This window comes from Drosophila virilis, chromosome X (genome assembly GCF_030788295.1).
Source record: "Drosophila virilis strain 15010-1051.87 chromosome X, Dvir_AGI_RSII-ME, whole genome shotgun sequence".
NCBI classification, from domain to species: Eukaryota; Metazoa; Arthropoda; class Insecta; order Diptera; family Drosophilidae; genus Drosophila; species Drosophila virilis.
The window spans coordinates 1,396,908-1,406,922 of NC_091543.1; the positions used below are offsets into that span (position 1 = coordinate 1,396,908).

The window sequence follows — 10,015 nt, forward strand, 5'->3', positions numbered from 1 at the left end:
AGCAATAATTCCAATTGCGAGACTCAAATGTGGCCTATTTGTAATACGAGTCGAGTTTTTGAAAGTATTTTATATGTTGCTTTAACAATGTGTGTTAGGCTTAATTCACAAGCTCTTGGAAATCATATTCCCAACAATTTTTTAAAGATTCTCAAAAGTAAACTTGATAGAAAAATCAACCTGATAAGATCGGAGCACTGTTCGCGTTGAAGAAGAAGGCGCTTAACTTAATCATGAGAATAATAACCCTCTCAATTTACATTGAAAAAATATACTTTTTTGGAATTATAATATGATAAATAGGCTCAAACATATATATATATATATGTGTACATTTTTTGAACAGACTTTTGGGAACGCTTCTTTTTTGCTCTAAATAAAAGTTCATAAAATGCTCTGAGCTCCATTAATGTTTTGCCTTTTATACGCATAGCGAGAGCTCTATATCAATTCCACTTGGCAGAAGCAGAAACTCTAAACGTTCCAATAGAGTTAGGGTATGGCCGCAGTTAGAGTATATCCGACGCACACCTTAGGCGGAAACTCTGCGTATTTGACCCTCGGCTATGAATCATCGTCTTGGCCCCAACCCCACAAAAAAAAAAAAAAAAGAGAGAAAAGCGAAAAAGCCAAAAAAATCGCGTTTTACGTATTTTTATTTGAGGCCAATTAAAAACGCAGCGAAAGGCTGCGTCCACGAAGGCGACGGGTCTGCTGGTCAGTTGGGTCACGGGTGCGTTTTTTTTTTTTTTTGCGCTGAGCCGCTTTGATTAAAAGCAAATTCATTAAACGGAACTACAGCTGTCAGCAGCAGGGGGAGTGGTGCTGCCAAGGAGGGGGGGGTAAGCATGCGGTCTAAACATGCGTGAAAATCAATCACGGAGGGAAAAGACAATGGCACAGCGAGAGCCGCAGCCGAACGCGCCGAACTGCTGCCGAAGAGGAAGCCACGCGCTTGCGCCTTCGGCAACTGTTGCTGCCGCAGCGGCAACAGTTGCTGCTGCTGCTGCTGCAAAAATAAGTTTATATAAAACGTGAGCGCGAAATTATGGCCAACAGTCGCAAACGCGCCAGCCGCTCGAGCTGAGACTTTAGCCAAATAAATAAATAATTAGAAAAAAAAAAAACAATTTAAAAAATATATAAATATATACAGGAGGTTCCACGCCAGCCACGCCCACTAAACACGAACAAAAGGACAACCGAGCCTTTTTCCATATATATATAGATTTTTTTTTTGTTATTGTTGTTGTTGTTCTCAGTGCTTAGCCAAGTGTCAAGTCAAGTGTTCCTTACTTAGACTCGCCAACTGTTTTATTTGAACAATTGCGCATACGCCATGTTAGCCCTACCATCGCTGCCGCTGCCGCTGCTGCTGCTGCTGCTGCTGGCCGGCTGCACACGGGCCGCCTACAAGCTGCAGGAGCGCTACAGCTGGAACCAATTGGACTTTGCGTTTCCCAACGAACGGCTCAAGGAGCAGGCGATCGCCAGCGGCGATTATATACCGCAAAACGGTCTGCCCGTCGGCGTCGAGCACTTTGGCAATCGGCTCTTTGTCACAGTTCCGCGCTGGCGTGACGGTGAGTACATCCCCAGATACCCAGTTCTCCAATTCCCGCAGCCCAAATTGGGTTCTACATCTCGGGTTTGGGCAACATTTGTGCGACTGTGCAAATCGTTTTGCTGTTATTGCTCATGTTTGGCACTTGTTTTCGTCGCAAATTAACATGCTCAATTGAACTACAAATTGACGCGATTCGAGTGATTCGAGTGATTGAGTGATTCGAGTGATTGACTCGTCGTGTGCGCATTGCAACTTGTTCAGCTAATTGACAACTGCGTCTGCTGCTCAGCTCCGCTTTGATTACTTTGCTAATATAATTGCCACTCGCGAGATGCATTTATGCGATGCAAACACAAATTCCGAATTGCATGCTCTACATTTTTACAGTCTTCTTTTGTTATAGATATATTGCCGAATAAGTTCTAATTGTTTTGAATTCGTTTTCATTTTCAATAATCTAAGACAAATTCCAGCAATTTTTTACCCTTTCAAATATACTAGCATTATTTATATATATATATATTATATTGTTTATTATTTTATGCTGATATTTAAGAGTTTTTCCTTAATTTATTTCATGAAATAGTAGAACTTCTTTTGCAGTGTATCTACCTGTCGGCCAGAGTATCTGTATTGCCGTTGCGTTTGAATTTTCTAGAAAATCTGCAAAATTATTTTCTTTATTCAAAGTTTTGTCTTTTCTGCATTCAGACTCGAATTCAGCGCTAAAGTTTATGTATTTTCAGCTGGAAAAGCTGGAAAATATAGCCCATATCCATTATATCGAGGGTTATATAATCTTAGCTTTTGCAGGATTTACAATTTATTACATAGCTGAAGTTCAAAATTCTTCCAATTTTACCTTTAAATTATGCTGTATTTTTTATATATTATTTTCTTATTACTTTTTTGAAATTGATTTCTTTTTTCTTTTTAACTTTTGATATTCTTGCTTTTGAAGCCCAACTATTTGCTTAAAACCAAAAGAGTTTTTCATACATTTTGCGCTTTGCACAAGCTTAAATAAAAATCTCAGACTTTTTCCAGCTGAAAATGGATTTGGTTTTGATCTATCCTGATAAATATAAAACAATATGAAATATTATACTTTATATTATATTATATTTTATAAATTGAAAATAATTATCACAAATTCCTTAGTTTACTCCAGAACTTCAGCCTTAAAGTCTTTGCCAGAAGCAGTTAATTTGATTTGTGTTTCGTTAGCTTTGCACACAAAAGTTTTTATAAAATCAAAGCTCCAATTTAAGTGCAGCGTAGCAATTTAATTTTTAATTAATAGCTATTAATAATGAATGCTAACGGCAACTGTTTTAAATAGAAGAAATATATGCGGCATTGCGTGGTTCGCTAGAATTCAACTATAAAACCAATTGAATGGAATAAATAATGGCAAAGCAACTGTGAAGGCTTCTTCGCAGCCTTGACTATGCTTTACCGTTACAAATTTAAGTAAAAAACAAACAAACAAATAAATGAACAATAACAAACTAAATAAATGGCAGTAATCAACAATTAGCTGCGATTCGATTCAAAGTGAGAGCTGCATTTGAGTGCAACAATTTTGAATACTTGAATAGTTTGTATTAATTTTTTTTTTTTTGGTTATAGTTCTGCACGATATGAGGAGGTCAAGGGATTGGCTGGCTAATAAAACAAAACAAAAGAAAAAAACTTGAAAAATTGTTAAATTATTAATTAAGCAGCAGCTCAATAAGTAAAGCACATTTATTATAGCTATTGAATGCGTACAGAGAAAATATAGGAAAAGTCAGAGTAAGTCCAATTGGAGCTACGTCCAATTGGAGCTGCTCTGCTGGATATATATAGCTAGATATAGCTTTAGGAGATATAGTTTAGACAGTTATACACTTTCGAGTGTCTCTCAGTTTCCAGTTGTTGTTGTGAGAAGCCTTGTATGAAACGAACTTGGGAAATATATTTAACTAAATATATGTAGAGCTCATATTCATACCTATTTCCATTAAATATACCTTTCTTAAAAACACCTTCCTTTTGCAGAGTCAGGCAATTGGCTGATTTACCATCTTGTAAGATCTTAGCTAAAGGCCATGTCAACTTCAGAGCTTATAACTTTATGGTACTTTCATTAACAATATATGAATATCTGAGTCTTTATATCGAGATCGTGAATCGAGTTCAAAACAAAGTTAAAGCCAAGCACATGCAAATGGGTAAATAAACTTCTTCGTAGCTAATTGAGTCACAAATCTATCCAGGGGTATCTTCTAGTTTAACCAGCTCAGCTAGGCTTAGCCACACGTTCAGCGTCATGGTAAACACAAACATAAAGTGCGAAACTTGACAGCTGCGACAACTCTGTTTGGCATTTAATGAGAGCTACTTATAGAAACCTATCTCAGGCCTAATCCCCAAAAGCTGCTTGTATCGAGAAACTTGACAGCTGCGACAACTCTGTCTGGCATTTAATGAGAGCTACTTAAAATATCTCATCTTAGGCCTAAGCCCCAACTCGATTTCTAGCATTTACAATCCGAGCACAGCCTTGGGACGTACATTACATTTATCTCAAGAACGGCATCAAATATCAATTGGAATGCCAATGTCTGCAACGCCCAGAGAAGGTCGTCCAAAACAAAAGCCAAGAGCCAAGTGTCGAGTGAAAGTTAAGCCGCAAAATGCGTATCAAAAGCAAATCAATTAGCTAATCTTAAGTAAATCTCATAACTTACAACAACAACGCGAAATGGCAACTGCAATCAGTTGACATTTATAGGTTATTACAAGGTAGCCAAGTGGCTGCGCAAGTGTTCGGCTCAATTCAAAGACAACTCAAAAACAAAACAAAAAAAACAACACAAAAAAAAAAAACTATTGAAAGGGCCACAGCAACAAAAACAAATCAATCAATTTCAGTCCCTTCGAAAAGTGTTGGTAAACAAAGCATGAATCACAATAATATTGTTTGTGGACAGTTAAAAATTTGGCAAAAGAATTGCCGGTTCCCATATTAGTCAAGAAATCGATGCCGGACGCAATACAAGCAAAATGAACGGCGAACAGAGCGGCAAGTGTTGGTAAACAAAAGTTTTGCAAACAATACTTCTTTTATTAAGTCATTTTTTAATAAACTTAATAGAAACATTTTTAGCTTGACGCACACACACAATTAAATCGTAGTCTAAATGAGTCTACAAATAACCTTATGAATAAAAAAGTGTTGGACAGCGCAACTTGTTTGCAAATAACTTCATGTTTTGTCTGTCCTTTAGTTAATTTAATAATTTATTAATCATACCGAAACCAATAATACAATATAATATTATACAATATTCCTTGTCTGTATGAAATTTAAGTGTTGGGAAATGCAACAACAAATTCAGCTAATCGGTGTTGTTAAAGGTTGTCTTCATTTAAATTAAAATGCTCCAATGAGTAAATAAACGCAAATTTGTATTAAATTAACAATTTTTGAACAGTGTTGAGTAACGAAAGGGTAGATTGAGTTGTATTGCACTATGAATATTTCCATTAACTCGAATATATACAGATATGTTTTACTACGATTTAAATAGAGGAAACATTTGCGAAAGCGAGTCACTTAAATTGCCCGTCTACTGAGGAGCACTCGAGTAAGTGTTGGAAAGCGATAATTTGACAAAATTAGTGTTGTCAATTTGAAAATTTTGTTTCTCACATGACCTCAAATCAATTATGAGACAAAACAGACGCATATGCCGCGCCCATATTGCCAACTCCTTTTGGCTAGTGTTGGGAAACAAAATAAAAGAATGCAATTCTGAGAATAAAATGTTAATCAAAATTGCTAATTGCAGTTCCCACATAATTTAAGACCGGTAAACCAAGCTCGACCCCAAGCTCGATTTCGATTCCGAAACTAAAATCGTTTGGTATGTCGCTTGGCAATTGCAATGCGTCCGAACCATTGAATTACAAATTGACACCAACAACATGTGAATGGCTCAATGAGCCTACATTAGCTTGATGTGGCCACATGAATGATAACACATTGAATATGACACATACACACACGCACAGAGCCAGCTGGCTAATGGCTAATGGAAAATTCATTGGCTCTAACAATTTGCAAACGCGCTAAGCGACTAAAATTAATATTATTAAAGTGCGCTCATTGCGCTACTGTTATTAAGGCTTGGGAACAGGTCCCAACACACAAATATAACCAGACTGGCCAGGCATATGAACAATTAGACAGAGACACCGACAGGCAGCTGACATCAAATGCATGCACAGCTAACACAAAATAAAGTTGTTTACTTAGCCAAGCCAAGACATAAGCAGCCGTGCAGTCATTTATCATCACAATATGTGTATGCGAAATTTTAATATGCTAGCGAGTTGACATTCCATTTGAAACCAAGCCGGGAATGCAAAAAATTTGTATACAAGTGTCCGAAACGATTGCCCAAGTCCAAACTGAACAAAACAGCAAGCTCTGACCGGTTGATAACTCCTACGATAGGCCTACAATGTACTGAATTCTAGCCAAAGCCCAGGCTGGAATGCTGCAATGTTGAACATGCTTAAGCGTATGCTTCAACAAAGTACCTCAAGCTGACGCTTGCTGTTCCACATAAAAAAGTTATTGATAAATTAAATTAAACCCCTTTTAAAGTCATAGTTATCGATATTAAGTTTATCGACTTGAACGAAATGCAAAACGATATCGATAAAGACAACTCATGCGAAGCTAAATACTCAAATCAATCGATGTCAGTTAAGCGAGGAATATTATCGATAAATGAGAGTACGCTTTACTGAAATAACATTTATTTATCGCATTCAACCAAAGGGGAATTGTAAACGATATGCCCAGCTAAAAATGACAGTGCTGTAAAACGATAGTCATCGATTTTGCTTAAGCATGTGCTATAAGATAGTTAAAGTCAACGCTTGTAGTCAATGCCCAGACTCTGAGCACACCTCAAATATTCCAAATCGAAAACTTTAATATTTCATTCTAAATCGATTCAGTAAAAGACTCTAGATCCAAGCCAATTCATAAAGTAGCTTGACTTAAGTGAGGAGAAGCACAACGATTGTTACTAATCGATTTCAGGGAAACAGGAGAAACTGTCCATAAATTTTAATAAATAAGAAACAATCATATTTATCAAGTTATCGATAGAGTCAGCCGATATGTCAAACTGCTGCTGTAAGCGACATTTATCGATTTCAAATAAATTTAAGGCATTATTGAATAAAAAGAGCATAAACTAGCGTGTTATATCTTTGGGAAATCTAAAATTCCAATACCGCCTGTCGCTTGCATTTACATACAGCTGCAATACGCCCCATTTTTTTTTTTTGTCGACTGTTAATGTTTACACAGGGTATTGGAAACCAGATTCGAGCATCGAGAGGTGTGAATTGCTTTAACAAACGACGACTAATGGCTTAACAAAATGCGGGTCTGCGACTTAATGTGCATTCCGGCGATATGCGAAACGGCAGGGTATTGACAATTTCGGTTAGTTGCCAACAACAATTGCAAAAAAACTGCAGAGCAACTCCTGCTGGAGGCAAACCCTAGTCAGAGCTAGTTAACTGGAATGGGGTAAATGCAATGCCTGAACTCTAATTGGAGTGATTAAAAAAGAGTTAACAAACGACAAGTTGTTGTTAAACAAAAACTTTGTTAGCTGCAACTCGTTGTTGTGGCAATGCGGGCGGGCACGTGGCGAACGCGGGGGGCAGGGGGCCATCGAGGAGGTCGATGCCACTTACAGAATTGGCCAAGACAAGTGGAGGCGATGTCGCACGCCCGCAACCGACAGCAACTGGTTATATGGCCACGTCATCCGGCGGCTTGTCAACTGGAGCGGAAACGCTGACTACGACAATGATGATGGTAATGATAAAGACAATAATAATGATGACAATAATGATGATGATAATGATGATGTATACATGATGCAGTTGCTCAAAATGTGGCTAATAGCATCGAAAAATTGCTAGCACTCGATTTATGTTGGGGGCCAGGAAAAGCTTGCAACAGTTGTTTTTGCTCATGAGCTAATCGTTTATTCATATCAATCATCTCTTGTCTGTCTGTCTGACTGACTGACTGACTGATTGATGGATCAACGCACAGCTCGAGTCGTCAGAGCTGGAATGTTGCATTTTGCACAGTGATTACAATTTGTGTTGCAACTGAACATTAGGCATATGCGAATTGATTGCCGACTTTTGTAAACAACTTTTGAATATTTCAGTCAAATTGTGATAATATTTCCCAGATTCGCATACAGATATTCAGGCTTGACTATCATTCACCTTATTTCGTATCCAATCAGAGTAAATTTTTTGCAGAGCTCTTTGTGAAGACTCGTTTGGGATTAGTTTCACAACTTTCGGCAAATCCACTTGCTTGCGTGGAAATGGGACTCACAGGTTGAAGAGTTAGCCCCTTAGTTTTTATTTGATCGAGATTTAAGATTTAAGGATTTGTTACCCAATTTTTATCAAGTGTAATGCAATTCATTTACAAGTCACAATTAAATGAACAAATGTTTTAACAACTCAGCTTTACGTCGAGAATGAGCGGAAAATGAGCGGAAAATCGAATGAAAATTTGATTGAATAATACCTTGCCCGGACAAAGTTGGGTAATATTGTAATCGTTTTTGCAACTTGGCTATCTTTTACAGGCATTCCGGCCACGCTGACCTACATCAATATGGATCACAGTTTGTCGGGCTCACCGGAGCTGATACCGTATCCGGATTGGCGCAGCAATACGGCCGGAGATTGCGCCAACAGCATTACGACAGCCTATCGCATCAAGGTGGACGAGTGCGGACGTCTCTGGGTGCTGGACACGGGCACTGTCGGCATTGGCAACACCACCACCAATCCCTGTCCGTATGCGGTGAACGTCTTTGATCTGACCACAAACACAAGAATCCGGCGCTACGTGCTGCGCGCCGAGGACACAAATCCGAATACGTTTATAGCAAACATTGCCGTGGACATTGGCAAGAGCTGCGATGATGCTGTTGCCTATTTCTCAGACGAACTGGGCTACGGCCTGATTGTCTATTCGTGGGAGCTGAACAAATCGTGGCGCTTCTCGGCCCACTCGTACTTCTTCCCAGATCCGCTGCGCGGCGACTACAACATTGCGGGCCTGAACTTCCAATGGGGCGAGGAGGGCATCTTTGGCATGGCCCTGTCGCCCATACGCTCCGATGGCTATCGCACTCTCTACTTCAGCCCGCTGGCCAGCCATCGCCAGTTTGCGGTCTCTACGCGTATATTGCGCGACGAGTCGCGCACCGAGGACAGCTACCATGATTTCATTGCCCTGGATGAGCGCGGCCCGAATGCCCATACCACGGCCCGTGTGATGAGCGACGACGGCATCGAGCTGTTCAATCTGATCGATCAGAATGCCGTCGGCTGCTGGCACTCATCGATGCCCTATACGCCGCAATTCCATGGCATTGTCGATCGCGACGATGTGGGTCTCGTTTTTCCGGCCGATGTCAAGATCGATGAGAACAAGAACGTTTGGGTACTGTCCGATCGTATGCCCGTCTTTTTGCTCTCCGATCTCGACTATAGCGATGTTAATTTCCGCATCTATACCGCGCCGCTCGGCGCTCTCATCGACAACACCGTCTGCGATCTGAGGAACAATGTCTATGGTCCCTCGAATTCGGTCAGTTCGCCCAAGCAGCCGCCACAGCCGCAGCTAGTTGGACCGCCAGCGACAGCTGGCTATAAGCCATATCGTCCGCCCCAGAAGCCGCAGCTATCGACCAGCTGGGTGCCATCGCCGCCCACACGCACCTATTTGCCGGCAGCCGCCGCAGGCGGCGCTGCACCCGGCCAGAGCATCTCCAGCGTCAGCGTCTCGACGGGCGTGGATGTGCCCAAGGCGTATGTGTTCAATCAGCACAACGGACTCAACTATGAGACGAGCGGACCGCATCTCTTCCCCACGCATCAGTCGGCCACGCAGGGGCGGGAGGCGCTCAAGAGCTATGTAAATGCCCGCCAATCCGGCTGGTGGCATCATCATCATTAGGTCAGAGGCGACTCGACGACTCGGCGACTTCCTCGACTAGCTCCTTATCACACCTTTCACTTTTAAGCAAACGATTTCCTTGTTTTTTTTTTTTTTGCAAATTATTTGTACATTAATTCTTGTCTGCTGTCGCTGTCAGCCTGTTGTCTTCTTCTTCGACAGCAATTTTAGCATTTTAAGCAATATAAATAAATTTTTTTTATAAATTTGAGTAAATAAACTTTTGCGCAAGTTTGGCTTTGGATCTTTTGAGCTTTGGTGAAAAAAGAGCTGAAAATGTCAGCGACATTTCGTAAATGCAGTTGCGGCACCTTGCCGCCAGATGTCGCTAGTTTAAAAAAAAAGTACAGTGTTGCCTCCTGATGACAAAC

The 10,015-nt window shown here is 40.3% G+C and overlaps 1 protein-coding gene across 1 annotated transcript; it reads left to right on the top strand.

Moving 5' to 3' along the window:
* Positions 1-1,078: 1,078 nt before the first annotated feature.
* On the top strand, positions 1,079-9,807 carry y (L-dopachrome tautomerase yellow). Its single transcript, XM_002058218.4, has 2 exons — positions 1,079-1,583; positions 8,263-9,807. The coding sequence occupies exons 1-2, from the start codon at positions 1,340-1,342 to the stop codon at positions 9,642-9,644; spliced, it is 1,626 nt and encodes a 541-aa protein (XP_002058254.1). The 5' UTR covers positions 1,079-1,339; the 3' UTR covers positions 9,645-9,807.
* Positions 9,808-10,015: the final 208 nt, after the last annotated feature.

Coding starts and splice junctions, on each gene's coding strand:
- y (XM_002058218.4), top strand. CDS start 1,340: ATGTTAGCCCTACCATCGCTGCCGCTGCCGCTGCTGCTGCTGCTGCTG. Junction 1,584..8,262: donor AGTTCCGCGCTGGCGTGACG/GTGAGTACATCC, acceptor TATCTTTTACAG/GCATTCCGGCCACGCTGACC.